Source organism: Bombus pyrosoma, linkage group LG10, assembly GCF_014825855.1.
Source record: "Bombus pyrosoma isolate SC7728 linkage group LG10, ASM1482585v1, whole genome shotgun sequence".
NCBI classification, from domain to species: domain Eukaryota; kingdom Metazoa; phylum Arthropoda; class Insecta; order Hymenoptera; family Apidae; genus Bombus; species Bombus pyrosoma.
Genome location: NC_057779.1, coordinates 13,661,786 through 13,686,465, shown reverse-complemented (window position 1 = coordinate 13,686,465; position 24,680 = coordinate 13,661,786). Strand labels below are relative to the sequence as shown.

Here is a 24,680-nt window from a genome sequence, read left to right as displayed (position 1 = left end):
CTTTTAGAATTTAATTAATTAAGAAATAGAATTGACATTCCACTATTTTTACTTTTACATTTTACTCTTTTTTATTCAGAACAGGAGTTTCAAGAACACATCTAACGTTATGTTCACTGTAACTGTTGGCTTAGTAAGTTAATTTGTTCCTTGAATACAGTTACGAAGATCTGTATATTTTCGGTTGATAGGAAGTACGTATAGTGATCGAATTGTATCTAGCTCCGGCTAATTGTGCAAATGCCATTGGATTCATTCAATTGTCAAAGTGAATGATTGCTTTTATAATGCTGTTAACTGGGAAACTCGATCAATTTTTTATAGTGATTTGTGCCTCGGTTTCGGAAATAAATTTTATTGGAATTTCTCCCTGATAATATATCTTCTCCAATCAACTGGGTAATTATTCAACATTTTCTCTACAGGTTTTTATTGAATCCTCTGAGGTAAAATGTTTTTTAACGCAGGCTGATATTTTATTACAGAAATTTTCAGTACGAATAAATATCCCGAAACTAGTACATTGAAGAATATTACTCATGCTTCTGCGATTGAAATGAAACAATGGTATTTAAAAATCTGTCAATATTCTAGGTTGTTTTCTTATTTTCATTCCACCTGTACCCACATCGTTAATTCAACATGGGAACGAAACTAAGTATGTGTATGAGTAAACATTTACAAATCTAATGACTTACGCAGTTGATTACAAACGTGCTGTGGAGATCTATCGTTCTATCTTTGTCATTTTATATAAAGCCATTCTCGGAAACCGATGTGAATCTAAATCCTATAAAGTTCATTGTTCGTATCGTTGTTTGAGTCAATTCTGCATGACTAATTGCATGTGGAACCCAATGCTCGCTGATAAAGACAAAGTTGAGTCTATTCCTGAAACCCGTTGCTCCAGCTGATCTGTCTTAGCGATCGTGGGACTTTAAGTCCGTTTCTGAAGCCTCTTACTTCAGCTTAATCAGTGCTTTCGGTTAACTGTCTGTTCCTGAAGTTTGATGTTCCAAATGTTCGAACAGTTCTAACACTGGAATCCAATACTTCAACCAGAGACTTCCGAAGAAGTCTTTGATCGTAGTCAGTGATTGATATAGTCACTTTCGTCCAATAAATTAATCACTCTATCTTTTAGTATCGTTTAGTCGTGTTTGTTGCATGTCTACTAATTTTCACCTAAGAACATGAAAATTTAGCAATAACGGGAAATCCTCTGTACGTTTTGTTGGTTTCTATAGAGCCGTTAGAAATACATTGCCCCTTTGAAAACTCCAGATTTGCGACGTACTAAAATATATAACGATAAATAATGCAAAACCAACCGATACCTAATTGCGGAGTTTTACGCATTTGTAGAAAATTTAAACGTGCAAAGATACACACAGTGCACATATTACATAAGAATATACGAAATATCTAAAGTACCGGTTATGATAGTAAGTGGGTAGAGAAAACCACTGCTTATGACTCGCCTTTTTTTAAATTGTATTCATGAAAATATAAACTTGAATAAATATCAGCAGACTGATAATGACCGAATCTGTATCCTTATCCGCGTAAATGTAAAATTTTCTAAATTTCACTTTTATTCGTCAATGTTTCCAATTATATGATAAACCATATTAACAACATGCTCTAACAATCTGAGTTCGATAAAACGTTTAACGGTATCGATTATAGATCTTGTCTTAAGACAGTCTATATCATTTTTTCTAAGTAACATTTTATAGTATTACTTTTTGTCTTTCTTAAATTCACTTTACCCCTTTTCAAGTTTAATAATTTTCCGGCAATGTTTTAATGTATCGGTTTGGGTTTTGAACAGAATGTTACATGTGTGATCGTTTATATAACTGTTTACTCCTTGCAGGCAATTTTCCTTAAAAATTCCCGTGCGCATTTGATTATTGCCTGTGGTTCTATAGAAATCGGCAGCGATTTTGGTTCTAGAGTTTGTGGAGTGGAGGTTATAAATATGGAGATTCCACTACGAAATACGAATTCCGCTACTTTTTTCTTCCTTCGGTTAGAATCTCGAACGTGTTCGGAGTCAGAACATGTTACTTTCTTCAAGATTCTTCGCTATTCCTATTTCTACGGTCAAATTGTTGTTTTGAACTTATGATAGCTTCTCTAATTATTCCTTTCTCTTTACGTATATGATTATTAATGGATTGATAATGTACTGTGAGGTTTTTATATTGGTGTATAAGATCTTTCATGAATTTTGACGTATAGCAAACATACAATATTTGAACTCGTGCTTATATCTGGAATGCAAATTTAGGTTGATAAATTTAAATAACAAACACTCGGTTAATATATAGTATAATTACACCTCTTAGGCTCTTACCTACTTTGTTGAAGGAGTAGTTTCAGCAGAAACCATGTTTTTCTCCGAATTATATCTTTTCAATTAATCAACATGTTAACACAAAAATTGTTGGATATATTAAGAAGGGATGAAACTTGTTTCAAAAAGAGATTTAAGCACTACAGGGAAGAGGATAACTTTACCAAAAGTGCAAAACATGAATTTATCTCACATTCATATTCGATACAAATTTTAATGTCAAATAGTGGTTATTTTGAAAAGGCAATTATGAAAAGGTACATATATCAATGATTTTATATGTTTGTTTTTGATAAACAAATGGAAAATTTGGATAGAATTGTTGAGCATAGGCTCCCAAGGGATTTACCCATCATCCTTATCGGTGCATTTGTTGGTGGTAAATTAGCACAAAGTAACATAATTGGATACGCTATTGTCTACCTTCTATTTGGGAAAATGGAAAAATTGTCCTATCACAAGATTCTTAATCAACCCAGAAATATCGAGAATTATATCCACAAAATTTGCCTGACTATGAAGAAAACCAAGTCGTAATTAGAATCATCCTACCTAAAATAATAGTTTTTATCTAACATTTAAATATAGGCACATTTTGTTAAACAACCTAAGTTTCTACTTGAACGTTTAGAAGATATAATTAGATCATACGACGATAATGCTGAGATCCGTCTAACCGATCGCAGTTTTATACCAAAATTATTATCATTTGCTTCTAATCAACTTTCGTCTCCCGCATTCCAACCGATGATTATTTATGCATGGCAAACATCCGGGATTAATACACTCTCTAATATCGTAAGTTTTAAAAATGTTTTAAAAATGTGTAATAACTGTAGCTGTGACAAAGTTAGTTTCAACGAGCTATCTGCGATTCCGTGTAGCTATGTCCAGTATGAAGAAAACTTGCTTTGCACTTATCACATTTTTGATGCTTCATTATACTTGCACTGGTCGTAATATATAATTATGGAATAAAATTTCATAATTATTATATAAATTAAAAAAGTATTTGTGAATTAAAATTTGAAAAAATGAAGAATATCATATTCCTTATAAGTTTTTGCTAGAAAATAGAAAAATTAGAAATATATTGCACAGGTACATAAAGTCACAAATAGTGTACATGTATGTGTGTAAAATAAAAATGTACAATAAAGATATATTTTTACATACATACGTTTACGGTGTACCATACCTAAAAGTAACTCGAACTTCGCGTAGGGTGGACAAAAATATGGGATAATCTTCGACTTAGGGGATGCAAAAATATTGACTTTTTTTCTAGTTTCTTACGTGATTCGAGCTGAAAAAGAAGTTTTTAGGTGATGAATTCGCTGGTTCGAAAGTTATACGTACATAAAATACAGTATTTTAGCATATTTGACAGATTACTTTGACGTCATTTTGGCTTCTACCCATCATCTGTTTAGTTCGCATAGATGAGTATTGAATCAAAGTTGGTCGAAAATTAGTTCTACCGGGGTAACCGGCCGCCGCGAGGTGGCTGAAGAGTAAAGAGACCCAAACCTAATCCAATTCAAAATCCCGCCGCAAAATGGCCGCCCCCTACGTGCTAACTACTGTCTATAGCCAGTGATTCCATTCGAATCATGGCTCGAAGCTAATATAACCTGTCAAATACGCTAAATAATAATCAACACAACTTTTCGAATACGCTAAATCTGCTCGATTCTATCTATGCATACCGTTTGCATTAATGGATTCGAAACCTTAAAACTTGCATTTTCAAAGTTTACACGTCGAAAATTACAAGATTACAAATACGAAGGTCAATAATTTTACGTCTCCGAAAAGATGCTCAGAATATTAGTCTAGAAAAAATCCACAAAGCAAAATGAATGTTACGGAAAGATATCATTTATACCCTATGACACACAAAATTTGGTGACTAGGTAAAGCATCAAAATCGGCCCCAATTCGGGCATAAAAGACACTCGAGCGACGTCAAGTCGTTTATCGTTTTACTACGCACTGAACCCTCTTTCATGCCGAATGCGCCGGCCAGCCACGTGCGCGAGTCTCGAAGAGCACAAGTTCTTTGTTCGCACAAGCGACAGAAATAATATTTCTGTCAACTCATCGCTCAAAGAAACTCCCTCTGCACGGTGAAAATCCCCCCCCCCCCGGCCTCCAAGGTCCCCCGTCCCCCAAGGTCCCCTGTGAAAATCGTTAAAATGCTATGTCATAATTTTCCGCTATATCAATTTTGATATGAACGGATGATATTTTGATATAAAACGGACGCAGGTGGGGACTCTTTGCAGCGCTTCACTTTCTCGCGGCACATTCACATTTACTGTCTTGTTTCGATTGAGAGCTCTACTCGCATTCGCACTACCAACGCGAATGACCACACAGGCATCCCCTCCTTTCTTGTACATGCGATCACTCTTCGATAATTGACCGAAACATCGATTACTGGTCGAAGCACAATCGCGGCGCGGCGTGCTTGGTGATTCGCTTTCGCGATAACTGCCAGCGTTTTAGTAACTGGCTATGGGCCTACGACACGACACAACGGCTTCTTACAGTTGCAAACAAGGTACAGAAATAAACGTGAAATTCAATGCCATAGAAATTTCAAAGATGTGACATTTTTCGAGTTCCACGTTTTGGGAGTTACCTGATCCTCCATACCATTTTCATGTCACGTGCGACGTTATCGATTCAGTATAGTACTGGTTTGAATGAAAATTAAAGTCTTGTATGAAATTATAGATAAAATGTTGTATATTAATAATTAATATTATATAAATTTATTACTACTGTATATTATTAGCTAAATGATTAGTTTAATTAGTTTTAAATAAAACTGTAATCTTTTAATTCTTTCTATTTCCATCTTTGTATCCTTAAATCAACTTTAATTATGTATTATCAAATATAGGTAGCCCGACTCACAACCAGAAACTTATAACGCAATTTATCTATAACTGAAATAAACAAATTATGCCCAATGAAGAAAAGGAAAAGAGCAACGAAAGGAATAAAAAGAACAATGAAAGGAGCAAAAGATCACCAAAATCATACTTTTGTGAATAAATACATACATCAATCAAGTACTCGATTTTTACCAATATACTAAAACTAAGGCTTAAAATATACAAGATATAAAATTCAAAACTTGACAATAAAACTTGACTTAAAACTAAGTTGCACCTTTAGTGAAAAAGAGACAGCCCAGGAGGAAGGCTCGTTACAGGGCCTATGTGTCCTATGCCTTGGGAAACATGTTAAATATTAGATAAAATAAAATAAATCAATAATTTAATTGTTATAGATTAATGGTATTGTTCTATATTAATAGTTGAATTCTTTTCAACTGACGACATCATTATTATAAATTAATAATATAAACGTTATAAATTAATAATTGATATAAATTGATAACGCAATCAAATTAAATAATGTTCTAATTTTTAATTGTAAATCTGCGACTTTGACAATACATTACAATAATCAATAATATTTATTGCTCTCTGCAACCAAATCTTTTTCTCTTCTCTAAAACTAATTTACATTTCACGTATCCGCTTCACATAAAATGTGAAGGAGAAGTCGGTGAAAATTCGAAACAAAAACATCAAAAGTAAGTACAATTACACTCAACGCTTTGCCTAGTTTTGAGGTCTAAGGTTAATTAAAAATCATCTCATTACAGATCATTGAATTTTTCCTTATCAACTCCAACGTGGAACTTAAAAAAAGTGCATTGAACTTGAAACAACTCAAGGTTACTTGGATAACTCAAAAAATATAATACATGAGAAAAACTAATTGCTACCAACCCATGAGTTCTGTCAAATGCAATACAATTCATACAAAACATTTTTTATTGCAATCATTAGGTAACGAGTTATTTTGGATGATGTGTAGTTCTTATCGCTTCACCCTGTACATTTATGAGTAATACTCACAGTTATTTTTAATTAGTGTAATATTCTAGTTGTCTTGGCGCATTTTTAGCAACTAATTTTGACGCGAAATATTTCCAATTTTAATTTTTGGACTCAGAATTTTTTCGGAATTTTAGAGGACCCGGTGGCTTTAAAACCGATAGTAAACAACGGAGAAATGCCATAGCTGCGGGACTATACCGTCTTACTAGCATGCCGGGAAAGGAAATTTGCGTGACAAGGAAAAGAAATGGAGTCATCTTCGACGATAACTATCCGGCGAGTGCAAATATTTCGTGCCCGATTCGAATATATGTCGCTTAAATATTTGTCTGCAAATCACATCAGCTATCGCATGTGCAAAGTTCATAGCGGATAAAAATAGCGATATTCGAATGTTATTCCAACAGCAGACTTTATGTTTCAACAGCATTTACCTTCTAAGGAAAGCATTTGAAAATGAGAAAGAGAAAAGATATATTTGCGTCATTTCGGGTCGCTCGAATTCTGGAAAGATGTAACTGCGGAAACTGCTGTAAAAATATTCAGGATGTTTACCACGACAATCTACCAGCTCTTGGTGCAATAAAAAAATGGTTTGCGCAATTCCAACTGGACGAGCAGCTACGCTTGGTCGACTTTTTTGATAGACGATGATATTGTTCTCAATTAATTGTAAAATAATCTCCGAATTTTAATTGAAGAAGAAGCAGAGAAAATTTTGTTTGTATGAAGAGCGAAGAGCTGCTGCACGGTCTAGATAAACATCGCGAATATTTTTTCCGGTAATTCTCATTGTTACAACTTTCCAGCAAGACGCAAATGAATATTTTCCTCGGTCATTATCTTCGAAATCCTTTTTATCTATATCAAATTCTTTTTTACAATGCGTAAGTTGTCAAAACATAAAAGTTTTTAGTTGAAATAACAATTGAATATCGCTACTTTTATCCGCTATGCAGTCTGCATATGCAACAACAGATATGACATGCAGAAAAATAATTTAGTGTATCAATTAGAGCCGAGTACAAACTTTTGCAATAACCCAATATTTATCAAGCAATATTTGGATAAAGAACCAAACTCTTTTCGCAATTGTTGCAATTTGAAATACGTCAAAATATGTTGTCAGCATCTCTGTATATCTTAGATAAGACACATACTATGTTCTTTACATATTCATGAAATTTCCGATGATACACAATAGTTGCTCAGAATTCAGTATTTAAGCAATCGCCAGTACAAAAGCGCTCGTTACCTTGATCTACATCGTATCGGGTCCACCCTTTTACGTTCGCTATCGAATTCATGTATTTCTCTATTTTCTGTATTTCCAAATTTCTGTATTTTCTCTAGTACTTGATTTTTTGGTTATTTATAATCTTCTAAATTCTGAGACATAATATCCACATGTCCATTGTAAGTTTATTGTTATCTTAAGATGTTGTCAGCCATTTGTGTCTGTGTCACCACTATTTCAAATAGCTTTTCATTTTTGTGTCAGTTGTATAAATAAAATAAAATATGGTTAGTCAGACAAGGGAACATCTCACCTATTTCACTGACACTGAGATATTTCATCAAAATCAACATTCCGAACGACTTTCTTTTTAACCGCCGCTCGACTTTAGTTTCTGAGTTGTAGAACAATTTATGTTTAATACTAAATGTATTATTTAATAACATATTTTACTAATTTTTGTATAGTAAACAAATTTTCCGTAACAGTAGGTATATTGCTTATATTTTTGACCAATCGAAGACGAGAATATAGCGCAACATTGCATATATCAGTCAATTCATCGAATATTACTTCACGCTAGCGTAACAATAGAATGCCTCAATATTATCAAAATTGGCGAGATTTTATGATAATAAAAAAATAATTACCAAACAAAAAATTCTCTCTGCGACAACTCACTAGACCAAAGTAAATTTAACAAGGTAAGAACCAAATCCCCTTAGCATCCAAAAGGACAAATGATGGTACTATGCGTTAATCATTTTCTGTTACTTCGTCTTATGTTGCAAAAAGATGGTTCGTAAAGTATGAAAACTTAATATTACAGATTGATAAAGTATTTCGGAGAAATACAAAATGGATATTGAATGAATTATTTTCGGAGGAGTAAAATCAAACCCGAACATATCGGTGCTTTCGATCCTCTTAAGTCTGTCGCTAATGTCATATATTCGATTGTTTCTTACTCTTCAACGAATGTTCCTTCCAAATTACTATTGCCATCTTACGATTTCATAGTCGTGGGCAGTGGTTCTGTAGGTATGTCTTTTCATATTGCCCACACGTATTTCGGTCTTAAATCTGATAAAAATGTGACAAAGATAAACGTACCCGTTTGTTTGCGTATGCGAAAGAGCATACTATTTCTTGTACGATCAACTGACACGACAATTTAACAACTTACATATTTTGATATTTTACCAACGAAAATTTCATATAACGTATAGTATCATGTATATATAGTATATTAATGACGCTATGCATCGTTTGTATGTATTAACGATTAGATTTTAACTTTTTGTTTTCTTCATATAAACGTATTTTAGGTTTGTTTTGTAAACTATTTTGAATTTATCGCCAATTTCATTTCATAATTTGGACAAATTGTCTCTTTCTCGGTGTTTTGAAACGAAACTATATATTTTTTTAATTTACAAATATTTGTAATCTTTAATTAGATCCAATTATTTTGAATATGCTCAATTTATAATGCTCTGTCAATTTACACGATTACAGGAGCCGTTATAGCGAATCATTTGTCCGAAATAGAAGATTGGGACATACTCCTCCTGGAAGCAGGTGGCGACGGAAGTGCTATATATGATATTCCTTCTTTAGTCGACAGAGTGCAGCTCTCCGAAATCGATTGGAAATACAGGGTGGAACCTAGTGAAAATTTCTGTCGAGGTAAATAATACCGAATAATACCTAACTATAATAATTTTAAGTATTTAATTACAAAAGAAACAGTGCAATCACCCTTTAAGCGTCCAGGTCAAACGTTTTATTTTTAACCATGTAGAAAGTAAATTAAAGAAAGGGAAGATAAAATCATGTCACGCTTGGAAGGAATTATAAAATGCAATCTATGGTAACGGGAATAAATGAAGCGAGTAAATAAGTAAAGCATTCCAGAACATTGGTACATCACCGTTTTTCAATTCTAATAAATTCTACAATAAAACTACCTAAAGATGACAAAATGACTAAGAGGATGAATAAGAGATTCTCCTTTTTACAGTTATTAGAAACATACAAATATTTTGGCCAAAAATAACATAATTTCCATTTTGATGGAATATAATTGTGTAGATTTATTTATTTTAGTAATATCGTGTGGATTACACTGTTTCATACATATGGAAAATTTAGGAACATTAGGCGAATCCTTCTTAAGATAAATAGAAAAATGTATTCCCGAACCCAAACAGATATAAATGAGAATCAATAACCAACCTAGATCAACATACCGCTACAAATTATTCGTAATGCATTCGGTGTACTTTGCGGTAAATTATACCCACAGCGATGAAAGACGGTCGTTGCCGCTGGCCACGTGGCAAGGTGCTTGGAGGTAGCAGCGGAATAAACTCCATGCTTTACGTTCGTGGTGCCAAAAAAGACTACGACATCTGGGAACAACAAGGCAATCCAGGATGGTCTTATCAGGATGTGCTGCCTTATTTCCTTAAATCCGAAGACAATCGAAATCGCTTCCACACAAACACACCGTATCACTCGACTGGGGGCTACCCTACCATCGAAGGACCTCTATTTCACACTCCCCTGGCCGCTGCGTTCATTCAAGCAGGCCAAGAAATGGGTTACGAAAATAGAGACATTAACGGAGAACGACACACTGGGTTCATGAACCCTTAGGCTACCGTCAAACATGGAAGCCGATGCTCCACGGCAAAGGCCTTTCTGCGGCCAGCCCGGTCACGCAAGAATTTATAAGTCGCTATGAATGCGCATGTTACCAAAAGTTTAATAGAACCGTCGTCGAAGAAGGCTTATGGCGTAGAATTCGTTAGAGACGGAGAGACATAGCGCGTTCGTGCCAACAAGGAGGTGATCGTTTCCGAAGGAGCCATCAATAGTCCCCAATTGTTGATGTTGTCGGGAATAGGACCTAAAGAACACTTAACGGAACACGATATACCAGTGATTCAGGATTTAAGAGTGGGCCATAATTTTCAAGACAATATAAGTCCGGGGGCCTTACGTTCTTGGTGAATGAAGAAATTGCACTCGTACAGAGTAGGTTGTATAATATCAGCAACGTATTAGAATACGTCACATTCGGAGAGGGTCCTTGGACCAACCTAGGAAATATCAAAGGAATAGCTTTTATCAATACCAAATACGCAAATGCCTCCGACGATTTCCCAGACATACAACTGCATTATTATTCATCGGGACAGAACAACGACATCATTAGAGAGATTCGTGGATTGACCAGAGAATTCTACGACGCCGTGTATGGAGCTTTTAAGACCGAAAAGCAGAGGTGTTATCAAGCTTCGAAGCAACAGTTCTTTCGATTATCCATTGATTTATCCGAATTATTTCAAAGAACCAGAAGACATGGCAACATTGGTCGAAGCAGTTAAGTTTGTGCTAGAGATAAATAAAACTGCTTCTTTCAAACGTTACGGGAGCGAAATGAATCCGAAATCATTCCCAGGCTGCAAGCATGTTCCTATGTATAGCGATTCTTACTGAGAATGCATGATCAGATTTTATCCCGCGACTATATTTCAGCCCGTGGGTACTTGCAAGATGGGGCCTAAGTCGGATTCAAAAGCCGTTGGCTTCGAGTTTACGGAGTTACTGGACTTCGAATCATAGACGCCTCGATTATGCCAAATTTAATCAGTGGCAATACCAATGCGCCGACTATTATGATCGCAGAGAAAGGTTCCGATATGGTAAAACAGAAGTGGTTGAAGGAACGGGATGCAAGTGAACAGTTGTAAATTGATTTAGGGTAGATGGTAGTTCTGTATTATTATTACATAATAGAAAGTTATTGTTTCTAACTGAAAAAGATTTTTATTGTGTATCTCGTACAGCGAACCACAAGTTAGAATATGGTCATATTGTGTAAAATTGAATGATCAAGCGATCTTGTGTTAAGTGATGCTCGATTGCAATCATATGAAGAAGCCTCGATCGAATAGATTATTAATGTAGCTCGCTAAGTATCGCCAGGTTCACAATAAACAACAAAAAAAAAAAAAAAAAATAAAACAGCCAATCTGTTAGTCCATTCACACTGCGTCGATTATTCTAACAATTTTTAGCTTGAGATTCTAATTTCTTCGAACAAGAAGGAATCAGTTGCTGCTTCATACAATTGCGATTGTATTTTACTTATGGTAGCTTCGTTTGATCCTATAATTATATTTCATCCGCCTCGCTCTCGACGTTACCAATGTGGATATTTAGAAATGTAGCAATTCTAAATGAATACTCTTCATTTAGCTGTGACGGTGTATCTCCCGAGAAGCAACCAACGACGACTTAGGTGACCAATCTGACAATTTGAGGCTAATTTTACTGCTAAGAGTTTTTTGGAGCTTGTAACCCGCTCTGACTGCAGTATTTTCTTAACAAGGTCTCTCTTTCTCCCTTTCGAATAACATTCAAAACCAACCTTTACCTATTTTGTTTCGATACAGGTCCAACCTCTGGACGTCCAATCACATGCTAATGTCTTTTATATCTGTAGATGTCCTCTGCTTTTTAATCCTTGGGTAACATTAGGAGATCTCAGAATTCAACATTGGGCTCCTGTCTTACATACAACATCCTTTATTGTAACCAGGAAAAAAAGAATTGCTATCCAGACACTAGGCGCCCTGGGCGTCTACATGATCATAGAAAGAAAACCCTGTCTTCGTAGTGTGCAGACGCTCTGGAAGCGTTCGTGTATTCCCTTCTCTTAGAGGGACAGAAAAAGAAATGTAAACTACTTATTCTGTAAAATCTAGCAAAGGACTGTGAATTTTGTGCTCATTCTGCAGTTTCTATAATTGTACATAAAACAACTTTCCTTCCTAATGAAGCTAATGTAATCGCTTGTTTTGTGGAATAAGCATACGAGTATACGGATAATGAACATATAAGTAACTGACTAACCTAGTTTCTTACTATTTTACGACTTCATAATTTCTGAAACATTTGCAAATAACTATTGATAACATTACAATTTATTTTAACTATAATTGTGCTTCCGTAACAGCGTACGCGATAGTATTGGTTGCCGTATTCCTGGCAGCGGACGGGTATAGTGCGTCACCGAAACCAAGCTCTCACCTCACGTTTATAGCACATTTCATTGTAAACCCTTGCGATTTTATAAGCTATCTTGAATTTAATTACTACGATTTATTATTATTTATATATGCGAAATATACTTTTGTGTTCAACTTAAAAACAGATTCATTGAAAATTATTTCAGGTGATCAGTACCGGTCTCATATTACGTTAACTCACACCTCATCTAATTCATATTCATTTTTATCTCTGCATTATCAAAATTCGCTATCTCTCTCGTCAATGGTTTATGCCAAATGACTTAAGTTGAATTATGTCTAAACATCCCCACGTACTCCGTATTAAGGTGAAATGGTAAAATAGTTTGATTAGTAATCGAACTCGCACGTTTATTATTTTTATTCCTGTATCCATATATGAATATCCATATAGAAGTGTTTTTGCCAAGTGAACTACCGAAAATTGTACTGTTGATACAACGAAATAATCGTATGCCTTAAAGAATATTTTTACAAGATTATGTTAAGTTGTTTAAACCTTGAGAAAAATTTATGATGTATCGATTACATAATTATGTCGTTTTTCATGTCGCGCAATAATTGTTCAGAATTCAGTACATAAGCGATCGGATGCCAGAAGCATTCGTCGTCTTGGATTACGTCGCTTCGGAACTCTCTCTTACGTTTGGTGTTTAATCCACGTATGTATTGCATAAATTTCTGTACATTCGCTAATATTTTGCCATCTCATTACCTCTGATATACCTTTTAAGAAATAGTATCTACATCTATACTGTAAATTTATTGCCGTCTTATTCTTTTTTCAACCATGTATGCCAGTGTCACCACAATTTCAATTGACTTCTTATTCTCTTATCATCTGTACACACAAGAAACAAAAAATTAGTTATTCAGAGATGGGTAAACTTCAAAGAATTCGATGACATCGAAATACTTCGCCAAACTCACTATTTTGATCAACTTTCTCCCATATTTATAATGTAACCGCCGCTCAGCCTTGGCTTGCAAGGGACAAAACAACTTATGTTTAATACCATATGTGTTATTTAACAATTTTGTAATTTATTCTTTAGAAAACGATTTTCTCGTGACAAGAACTATATTTATAACATTTTTGACGCATTGAAAATCAAGTAAAGTGCAACAGTCGATATAGCTATCTATTCATCAAAAATTATTTCATGATACCTTTTATTAGTCTAGCACAATCTACAAACCGTCGCTTTTTCTATTTTATTTGAACGTATCGAAAATAGTTGCCTCTTTCATCAGTGAGTTAGATTTAAGTTTCTCCATTTAAGCCTACATCAAGATGGTGAGGTATCGTCACATAAATTTAAATGAAGTATTTTGCGAATATCGTGATATATACGGCTGTGCAGCATCGCAGCGGTTGCAGATATAGGAAAACGTTGTTCAGAATGTTAACCTTGACAACATGTTTCACTGGCAATTAAAATCTTTGCGATACACTCATTAAAAAATATATATTAGTTTCGCTAGATTCTATTCGAGAAAAGTTGGTTTAAGAATGAAAGAACCAAAGCCCCTTACGGCCCGAAAGAACAAATGATGGTAATATGCATTCAGTAATAATTCTCTGCCACTTCGTCTTATATTGCGAATAAGATGTTTGGTAAGGTATCAAACCTTAATGTTACAGATTGATAAAGGAAATCGGAGCAGTATAAAATGGATATCAAACGAATCATTCTCGGAGGGATGAAATCGCATTCGGTGCTATCGATACTCTTAGGCATGTCGCTGTATGTCATCTATTCGATTGTTCCATACTCTTCGTCCAATGTTCCTACCAAATCATTACTGCCGACTTACGATTTCATAATCGTAGGCGGTGGTTCAGCAGGTATGTTTTATCACGATGCCGATACAAAGTTTCGTTAAAAATCTGATAAAAGTGTAACTAAAACAGCCGCAGCTGTGTGCGTGCTAGAAAGAAGGCATTGTTACTTGTATGATCGTGTAATACCGAAAATGTCACGTACTTCCCATATATCGATTTTTTCTAAATTTCATTTTCCGACTCTACCTATCGTAGGCATTAGTCATCATTTATCATCATTATTTATATACATTAATGAAGAAATTTTAATATCTTATTCCATTCATATAAATATGCTATGAGATCATTGTGCAAACATATTGTGAATTTACCGCGAAGTATTATTTCTAATTTCGACAATTTTAGTCCCAATCTCGATGTGTTGATGTAAAACTACAAATTTCTGATTTGAAAATATTTATAACGTTTAAGAAAAAATTTTCTTAGGCATGTTTTATTAAAATACTCTGTGAATTTACACCATTACAGGAACCGTTATGGCGAATCGCTTGTCCGAGATAGAAGATTGGAACGTACTCCTGCTGGAAGCAGGTGCCGATGGAAGTGCTATATATGATGTTCCTACTCTTGCCGACAATTTGCAACGATCTGAAATCGATTGGAATTACACGACGGAAACGAATGAAAATTACTGTCTCGGTAAATATCTAATTATAATAATTATAGATACTTAATTACAATAATAATATCAGACACTCTAATCATTCACGTCCAACGCTCTATATTTTCCATTGAAAAAAAAGGAATTTGAGAAAAGATAGATAAAATATTATCATGCTTAGAAAGGAATATAAAGTGCTACCTATGGCAATGCGAATAAATTTTATAGAATATTAGAATTATCTTTCTAATAAAATAAACAGATATTTTAGGTGCAATTAATGCTGAAGAAAGTTTAGATGGACATATAATTATATAGATCTATTTATTTTAAGTAATGACACTTGATTTGTATATAGAACTTTATACTTTATTTATATATACTGATTTATATATAGATATATTTGCACAGTTCTAGTGTTAACATAAATCGAAAAATGAATCTATCGCCCATTCCAAAGAGAAGTTAACGTGAATCAGTGACATTCTAAAATTAATATTCAATTAGGAATTACTCGCAATGCTTTCAAAGTTCTTTACTGTAAATTATGTCAACAGCGATGGAAGGCGGTCAGTGCCGCTGGCCACGTGGCAAAGTACTCGGAGGCAGCAGCGGCATAAATTACATGCTTTACGTCCGTGGTGCCAAAAAAGACTACGACATCTGGGAACAGCAAGGCAATCCAGGATGGTCTTACGAGGATGTGCTGCCTTATTTCCTCAAATCCGAAGACAATCGAAATCACAACTACGCCAAAACACCGTATCATTCGACCGGCGGGTACTTAACCGTCGAAGAACCAAAATGGCATACTCCTCTGGCCGCTGCGTTCATTCAAGCCGGCAAAGAAATGGGTTACGAGAGTCGGGATATTAATGGAGAACGGCACACTGGCTTTATGATTCCTCAAGGCACCATCAGAGATGGCAGCCGCTGCTCCACGGCGAAAGCCTTCTTGCGGCCAGCCAGGACGCGCAAAAATTTACACGTTGCCATGGAAGCGTTTGTTACTAAAATTTTAATAGATCCGTCAACGAAAAGGGCTTACGGCGTAGAGTTCGTTAGAAACGGGGAGACGATGCGCATACGTGCCAACAAGGAGGTGATCGTTTCCGGAGGAACTATCAATAGCCCCCAGTTGTTGATGTTGTCAGGAATAGGACCTAAAGAACACTTAACGGAACACGATATACCAGTGATTCAGGATTTAAGAGTGGGCCATAATCTTCAAGACCATATAAGTGCGGGAGGCATTATATTCTTAGTGAATGAAGAAGTTTCAATCGTACAGAACAGACTGAATAATATTGGCTATGTCCTAAAGTACGCTATATCCGGAAGCGGTCCTTTGACAACCTTAGCATTCAATGAAGCACTAGGTTTTATTAATACCAAATATGCGAATGCCTCCGACGATTTTCCAGACATACAAATACATATTTGGTCAACCGGGGATTACTCCGAGAGCACTAGAAAGATTCTTGGATTGACCAGAGAATTCTATGATGCCGTGTATAGAGATGTTCACAATAAGGATGGGTGGAGTGTGTACCCTACCCTTTTAAGACCTAAAAGCAGAGGGATTATCAAGCTTCAGAGCAACAATCCTTTCGATCATCCATTGATTTATCCGAATTATTTCAAGGAGCCAGAAGACATGGCCACATTGATCGAAGGAGTTAAATTTGCACTCGAGATGAGTAAAACTGCTTCGCTTAGACGTTATGGGAGCAAACTGAATCCGAATCCATTTCCTAACTGCAAGCATATCCCATTGTATAGCGACCCGTACTGGGAGTGCATGATCAGATCTTTCCCCTTAACCATATCACATCCCGTTGGTACTTGCAAGATGGGGCCAAAGTCGGACCCAAAAGCGGTGGTTGATCCTTGGCTTCGAGTTTACGGAATTACTGGACTTCGAGTTATAGACAGTTCGATTATGCCAAATTTGATCAGTGGCAATACCAATGCACCGACTATTATGATCGCAGAGAAGGGTTCCGATATGGTCAAAGAGAAATGGTTGATGGAATTAGACGTATATCAATAGTTACTTTTGTAAATTAATTTTATGCACCTACTTGTACTATTACATAAACGAAATTATTTCAAGTAAAATTTAATGGGAATGGTACTTCGGTATTTTAAAATGATTCTAGGGAAAATGTTTTCGACACGACTTAGTAATAGCCCATACTAATTTGATAATTAATTTCTACTTACCTGCACAAGTGTTGCTTTTTTAGAAGCGTCCTGCAGTCGAAATTCGGGGATTACTTTGTAATAAATTGAGCACAATGTCATCGTCTACAAGAGAAAGTCGGCCAGAGCGTGGCTGGTCCTGCAGTTCGAAACCACCACAGCTGGATTTTACAAGCTATTTTTTTTATGGTGCGAAAAGCTGGCGTACAGTCGTGGTAAACATCGTGAATATTTTTGCAACATTTTGCACCGTTACATCTTCCCAGAATTCAAGCAACATGAAATAACGCGCAGATAAACCTGTTGCTCGCTTATTATCAAAATCTTTTATTGCGTTGTAAAAGCTGGCAAAACACGAATGTACCAAAACACAAATGTCCGCTGTTGAAATAACAATTGAATATCGCCATCTTTATCTCGCCGATATATGACACTTGTAAACAAATAATTTATCTTTTAGAATCGGGCACGACCTTTTTGCACTGATCCAATATCCACAATTTGGACAAACCATCTAAATCTTCTCGCAACAGTCGAGATCTGAAATGTATCCATGATCTACATAAATTAATCGCATCTTTGTTTACCTTAGATAAGAAACGCACATATATATGTAATTCTGACCTGATGCAATAGTGACACAGAATATAGTATTTAAGCCATCACCAAGAAGCGTTCGTCGCCATTGTTCACGTCCCATCGAAGCACGCTCTTAGGTATGGTAAACATAATCACCCATATATGAAATCATTCTCTAGATTCCAGTATTTTCGCTAATGCTTGGCTATTACATTATTTCTGATCTTTTACATCTTACCACATAATATACACATCTATGCTATAAGTTTACTGATACCACATAGATTTCTCTTCTGTATTTGTGAAGTGTTAAAAATAGTTAGCTTTCTCATCAGTGAGTTAAGTTTAGGTTGAGCTGTATAAAAATGAGATTTGCAAGATGAAGAGTAATCATAATGTGAATTTCATTGAATTATTTTGCGAATATCTATCTTGGAAACAAAAGTCGAGCACCACCGCGCTGGTAGCACGTATATGAAAAAGTTGTTCAAAATGTTAATTTTGACAATATGTATTAAGGTCATCAAAATTAATGAGCTGTACTCTTCTTAGAATAATTAGCAAACAAGATATTTGTTTCTACAAACTTTGCTACAAACCATTGGAGTATAGTAGATTGAAGAATGTAAGAAGCAAATACCGATCGTGTCTGAAGAGATAAATAAGGATAATACGCGTTTATTAATAATTCTCTGTTATTTAATACCATAGATAGATAGCGGAAATAGAAGAACAAAATGGATGTCAAACGCATCATTTTCGGAGGGATGAAATCACAACCGATCACATCGATCATTTCGATGCTCGTAAGCATGTCGCTATACGCCATCTATTCGATTGTTCCTTACTCTTCGACGAATGTTCCTTCCAAATCCATATTGCCAGCTTACGATTTCATAGTCGTGGGCGGTGGTTCTGCAGGTATGGCTTTTCATATTATTCACGCGAAGTTCTGTTCTAAATCTAATAAAAGTGTGTCAAAGATAAGTGCATCGGTGTGTTTACGTGCGAAGAAGGTCGCGTTGCTGCCCCTAATATGATGGATAGATGAAAAAAATTTAACAGTTCACACATGCCGATTTTTTACCAAATTTCCATTGACGGCACTGTCAATCGACTAGATATATTAGCAATGTTGTACGTTATTTCTGCATATTAACGCCGAAATTTTAACATCTGATTTCCTTCGTCTAAATATATTTTCTGTTTATTTTGTAAAAGTACTTTTGCGTTATCGCGATTTTCGATTCGTAATTTCGACAAATTGTCTGCCTTCCTTGATGTTTTGAAATTAGGCTACGGACCTTCGAGTCAAACATATTTGTGACGTTCAACTGGATTAAGATTTCTTAGATATGTTTTATTTAAAATGCTCTGTAACTTTACACGATGACAGGAGCCGTGGTGGCAAGTCGCTTGTCCGAAATAGAAAATTGGAACGTACTCCTGCTGGAAGCAGGTGGCGATGGAAGTGCTGTCTATGATATTCCTTCTCTTGCCGACAATCTGCAGCTCACCAAAATCGATTGGGATTACAGAACGGAACCCAATGAAAATTACTGTCGAGGTAAAAAGTGTTGAGTTATACCGACTTATAAATAAAAACAGTAAATAGTTCATTACAGAAACAATACTGCATTCCCTAATCATCCACGTTTAACGCTCTATTTTTTACGTTGAAAAGAAGGGGAAGTAGATAAAATTATATCACTTGGAAAGGATTATAAAATGCAATCTATAGCAGTGAGAATAAATAAGTAAATCTTTCTATAACATTGGCAAATCATCACAATTCATTTCTAACGTAAATTGTCACCAAACTTACCAGAAAAGTTAAAATGACAGATTTGAAATTTTGTATTCTACAATTACTAAAAACATACAGGTATTATTGCTATTAAGTTTTTATCTCATAAAAAAGAGAGAGAAGAAATGGGTAGATGAATGTATAACAGAAAATATATATAAACAAGATCAAGTATAAGCAGAATGTGTATGCTAATCCAGATACGCAGGCTAGTAGCATTACTTTATGAAAGAGCTTCGAAGCTATGGGTATCTATACAATTACGAAAAACTGGCTTGTCTGTAACCCGCCGCATCATCTGTGAAAGGCATGATCCTAGTAAGGTTATGGGGCTGAGAGGCCCTTCAAATTGATTTAGTGTTAAACAATATTCAATGGCTTCGAAAACTAAGAAAGCTAAACACTAGAGATGATGTGCAGTTTTCCTTGAAGTGGGACCCACTTCAACAATTGCCAAAATTAATATTGCTCTTTTATAAATTTATAAATGTGCAGGCTTACTAATTTCAAGTAACACCACTTGAATTATATTGATTTGTATTTAGAACCAATAGGTAGATTTAGGCATACCATATGTCAAATCTAAATCGAAGAATAAATCTATCGCCGAACCCAAAGATATATAAACGTGAATTAATAACCAAACGACAACAATATTCGTTTATGAATTATTTGCAACGCTTTTGATGTACTTTAATGTAAATTATACCCACAGCGATGGAGAATGGTCGTTGCCGCTGGCCACGTGGCAAGGTGCTTGGAGGTAGCAGCGGAATAAACTCCATGCTTTATATTCGTGGTGCCAAAAAAGACTACGACATCTGGGAACAACAAGGAAATCCAGGATGGTCGTATAAGGATGTGCTGCCTTATTTCCTCAAATCCGAAGACAATCGAAATCACAACTACGCCAAAACACCGTATCATTCGACCGGCGGGTACTTAACCGTCGAAGAACCACAATGGCACAGTCCTCTGGCCGCTGCGTTCATTCAAGCCGGCAAAGAAATGGGTTACGAGAATCGAGATATTAATGGAGAACGGCACACTGGCTTTATGACTCCTCAAGGGACCATCAGAGATGGCAGCCGCTGCTCCACGGCGAAAGCCTTCTTGCGGCCAGCCAGGACGCGTAAGAATTTCCACGTCGCTATGGAAGCGTTTGTTACTAAAATTTTAATAGATTCGTCGTCGAAGAAGGCTTATGGCGTAGAGTTCATTAGAAACGGGGAGACGATGCGCATACGTGCCAACAAGGAGGTGATCGTTTCCGGAGGAGCTATCAATAGTCCTCAGTTGTTGATGTTGTCAGGAATAGGACCTAAAGAACACTTATCGGAACACGGTATACCAATGATTCAGGATTTAAGAGTGGGCCATAACCTTCAAGATCATGTAGGAGTGGGAGGCCTTATGTTCCTGGTGAATGAAGAAATTTCAGCCATAGAGAGCAAGATGACTAATATTAGTTATATCCTAGAATACGCCATGTCCGGTGATAGTCCTTTGTCTACCTTAGCAACAGTGGAGGGAACATGTTTTATCAATACCAAATACGCGAATGCCTCCGAGGACTTCCCAGACATACAACTGCATTTTATGTCATCGGGACCAAATACCGAAGTTTTTAGGGAAGATCGTGGGCTGACCAGAGAATTCTACGACGCCGTATATGGAAAGCTTGGCGGTAGGGGCTCGTGGAGCGCGTTTCCCGCGCTTCTAAGACCAAAAAGCAGAGGTGTTATCAAGCTTCGAAGCAACAATCCGTTCGATCATCCATTGATTTATCCGAATTATTTCAAGGAGCCAGAAGACATGGCGACATTGGTGGAAGGTACTAAGTTTGTGTTCGAATTGAGTAAAACCGATTCGTTTAAACGTTACGGGAGCAAAATGAATCCGACACCATTTCCTGGCTGCAAGCATATTCCCATGTATAGCGATCCTTTCTGGGAGTGCATGGCCAGATTTGCTCCCGTGACTATATATCATCCCGTGGGTACTTGCAAAATGGGTCCTAAGTCGGACGCGAAAGCCGTGGTAGATTCTCGGCTTCGGGTTTACGGGGTTGCTGGACTTCGAGTCATAGATGCCTCGATTATGCCAAACCAAGTGAGTGGTAATACTAATGCACCGACTATTATGATTGGTGAAAAGGGTGCCGACATGGTAAAAGAGGATTGGTTGAAGAAACAGGGTTCGGATTGATTGCTACTTTTGTAAATTCATTTTAAGCGACTGCTAGTAGTATACCATTACGTAATAAAAACTTACGGTTTTGAATTGAAAATAAATTTTCATTATGTATCGCCTATGGCGGGGCACGGTTTAAAATATAGCCTTGTTTTATAAAATTGGACGATCAAACGAAGCTAACGTAAGTGAAGTTCGATTATGATTATATGAAGAAACCTCCTTCGAATATATATTGTAATACTTCATCTGTCCACTAGATATCATAATGTTTAAGGTAATATGATCGCACGTACTTAATTAGGATAAGAAAAATGTTTCGTACATGTATAATAGTATTGTGGCGGCACTCGGCAATAAACTTTCCAACGGTTTCTGTCCCGTGGCTACACAAAGACCCTATTCCTGCGGACAAAATGATTGTCAGACGCCGATACATTCTTACCGAATATTTTCAGTTAGCCTAAGGACCCGCTATAAATCTTAAGATTTATATTAGCTAAGGTCCTCCAAAGGGACAAATAGTCTTTGTTTTATCAGTCTCTAAGTCTACCACTTACTACAGGAAAACACGAGAAATCTGCTTTCTCTTGCGTACGACGCTTCCCGCTAGCAACTTCCTCTCAAAGGCAGTTAGCATCTTTTTCCAACGACCAACACAAAAATTGGCCAATAAACAACGACGTCCATTCCCCTCACTTTCCGAACCAAAGCTTTACTCAACGAATCCGATGATCTCGCATCCTTAGACACACCCCATCACAGTTTTCCTTCGCAGAATTATCGTGACGGAAAGTCAGTCTTTTACATGGAGTCTGTTACATAGAGTCTTTGCATAGAGTCGTTTACATAGAGTCGGTACCCTTCGGTCGTTACCTACAGTTATCACACAACGGTAGTTACAATCGCACGGTCCGAGTCAATCAACAATCCAAGTCTTCGGCATCTCGCGCAATCATCGCCGTCGCATCAAAACACACCAACCAGTAGTCGAACTGTTAACCGCGAATCGCGATCCGTTAATAGTAACCGCGAGTCCTGCGCATCAGTGTACGCCCAGAATATATTGTGAATAAATATTTATTGTTGAATATATCTGAGTGTTCCTTACGCACCTATCACCACCTAATCACTTCAGTATAAACTATGTTGCTATGTATACTATGATGCTACGAGAAATTCTGCATAATTAAGGAATACAATTGTATAATCATTATAGAGATTGAATATACAGTATAGTGAAGTACAGTTTGAAAAAGTGAAATGTATTTACTATAAGCTTTCCTAGTTTAACTAGAAAGAATTGAAATATGTGGTAGAGGTACATAACATCACATATCCCATGCGCACATACGTGTAAAATAAAAATGTACACTAAACAATAAAAGATATATTTCTGCGTACATATATTTACAGTGTACCATATCTAAACGCAATTCGAACTTCAAGTGAGATAAATAAAAAAAATTCACAGTCACTATCGGAGCCGAAAGCCAAGGTTTCTCTGCATTCTACTTATTTTATTTACATTCATTTAGCAAAAGTCCAAAAAGTAAATAAGATTACGGAACGATGTCATTTATAAACATTTTTAGAGCCGTTGTCGTTGGTTAAACTTTGGCGTCAATTTTTCAGCTGTTATCAAATTTTCATTTCAGTTATTAGGAGGTATTGAGTTATGAATTTCCAACTGTTATTTTTTCAATACTAATTTTATTGGTCGTCTGGACAACTTTCCTTTTCGAAGCAAACGATTAAAAGTGGCTAAAGTCGTAGTTTTTCAGGATTACCGGACTAAACCCTAGAGATTCCTACATTTTTAATTCGTTGTCGCTTGTTTTCGCGTCAATCGATTTCGATAAAATTGTCAGCATATATATATATGTCGGAGATGGAAGGACACTGGAGCCTCCCGTTTGGAACTATGAGAAAATCCCGTAATATTGTAATCTAGATTCTACTATAGCCGTAATTAAACAATTGTCATTCATTGTATTTGTTCGAGACTTGTGATAGTAGGATTGGGTTCGAGGTGACACAACTGGTCGCCGAGCGTAGCCGCGGTCACGGGATGGACATTTTTCCTCGGAGATGTCAATATAATGGGACACATGTTGTATTAACAATCAAACTCCAAGCAGAGATTGCCTAGCAACGGCGATTGGAACCTTCTCGAAGCTTCGGTCCAGTATATAACAAACGAATGCAATCATAAAGGATGGAAAAATTCCATCAGTCTATTATTCGTGCGATCGCCTTGAAGAGTTACACATCGAGAAGTATATACAGAGCGTCCCATTAAACGTGTTTGCGTGTTGAAGTATTTTACGTTTAATAAAGAGTTATCCTGTTGACCGTGGATATATATATATGTCGGAGATGGAAGGACACTGAAGCCTCCCGTTTGGAACTATGGGAAAATTCCGTAATATTGTAATCTAGATTCTACCATAGCCGTAATTAAACAATTGTCATTCAACCCGATTATACTTATTTGAGATTCGTGACAGTGAGCTTGGGCTCGAGGCGACAACCAGTCGCCAACGTAGCCGCGGTCAAGGGATGAACGTTTGTTTAACAAAGGTATAGAGTAACAATATAGCTCTCCTTAAAAGAAATAGTTGCGGCGATACTTGACAATAGACATTTCAACGGTCTCTGTCCCGTGGCTCGCCACACGCAGACCCTGTTCTCCGGGTAAGATGGTTGCCAGATGTCGATGCGTCTCCGCAGTGCATGTTCAGCTAGCCTGAGGACCCGTTATAAATCTTAAGATTTAGTTAACTAAAGTCCTTCAAATGGACAAACAGTCTTTGTCCCAACTA

The 24,680-nt window shown here is 36.3% G+C and overlaps 2 protein-coding genes and 1 pseudogene across 3 annotated transcripts; all 3 read left to right on the top strand.

The window, feature by feature from the left end:
• The first annotated feature begins 8,505 nt into the window (after positions 1-8,505).
• On the top strand, positions 8,506-11,283 carry LOC122571716 (annotated as a pseudogene).
• Positions 11,284-13,143: 1,860 nt separating this feature from the next.
• LOC122571552 (glucose dehydrogenase [FAD, quinone]-like) lies at positions 13,144-17,208 on the top strand. 2 transcript variants are annotated; one of them, XM_043735456.1, is made up of 5 exons: positions 13,231-13,286; positions 14,101-14,181; positions 14,270-14,473; positions 14,939-15,109; positions 15,629-17,208. In XM_043735456.1, exons 3-5 carry the CDS (start codon positions 14,299-14,301, stop codon positions 17,122-17,124), a joined length of 1,842 nt encoding a protein of 613 aa, XP_043591391.1. In that variant the 5' UTR covers positions 13,231-13,286; positions 14,101-14,181; positions 14,270-14,298; the 3' UTR covers positions 17,125-17,208. The 2 variants fall into 2 exon arrangements, with proteins under 2 accessions (XP_043591389.1, XP_043591391.1); XM_043735454.1 differs by lacking the exon at positions 14,101-14,181 and having other exon boundaries at positions 13,144-13,286.
• Positions 17,209-17,352: 144 nt separating this feature from the next.
• LOC122571551 (glucose dehydrogenase [FAD, quinone]-like) lies at positions 17,353-22,948 on the top strand. Its single transcript, XM_043735453.1, has 3 exons — positions 17,353-18,776; positions 19,252-19,422; positions 20,378-22,948. Exons 1-3 carry the CDS (start codon positions 18,593-18,595, stop codon positions 21,868-21,870), a joined length of 1,848 nt encoding a protein of 615 aa, XP_043591388.1. The 5' UTR covers positions 17,353-18,592; the 3' UTR covers positions 21,871-22,948.
• Positions 22,949-24,680: the final 1,732 nt, after the last annotated feature.

What these genes read in the sequence shown, in the direction of transcription:
- LOC122571551 (XM_043735453.1), top strand. Translation starts at nt 18,593, where the DNA reads ATGGATGTCAAACGCATCATTTTCGGAGGGATGAAATCACAACCGATC. An exon ending in CGTGGGCGGTGGTTCTGCAG is followed by an intron (nt 18,777 to 19,251) that starts GTATGGCTTTTC and finishes ACACGATGACAG; the next exon opens with GAGCCGTGGTGGCAAGTCGC. An exon ending in CAATGAAAATTACTGTCGAG is followed by an intron (nt 19,423 to 20,377) that starts GTAAAAAGTGTT and finishes TTATACCCACAG; the next exon opens with CGATGGAGAATGGTCGTTGC.
- LOC122571552 (XM_043735454.1), top strand. Translation starts at nt 14,299, where the DNA reads ATGGATATCAAACGAATCATTCTCGGAGGGATGAAATCGCATTCGGTG. An exon ending in CGTAGGCGGTGGTTCAGCAG is followed by an intron (nt 14,474 to 14,938) that starts GTATGTTTTATC and finishes ACACCATTACAG; the next exon opens with GAACCGTTATGGCGAATCGC. An exon ending in GAATGAAAATTACTGTCTCG is followed by an intron (nt 15,110 to 15,628) that starts GTAAATATCTAA and finishes TTATGTCAACAG; the next exon opens with CGATGGAAGGCGGTCAGTGC.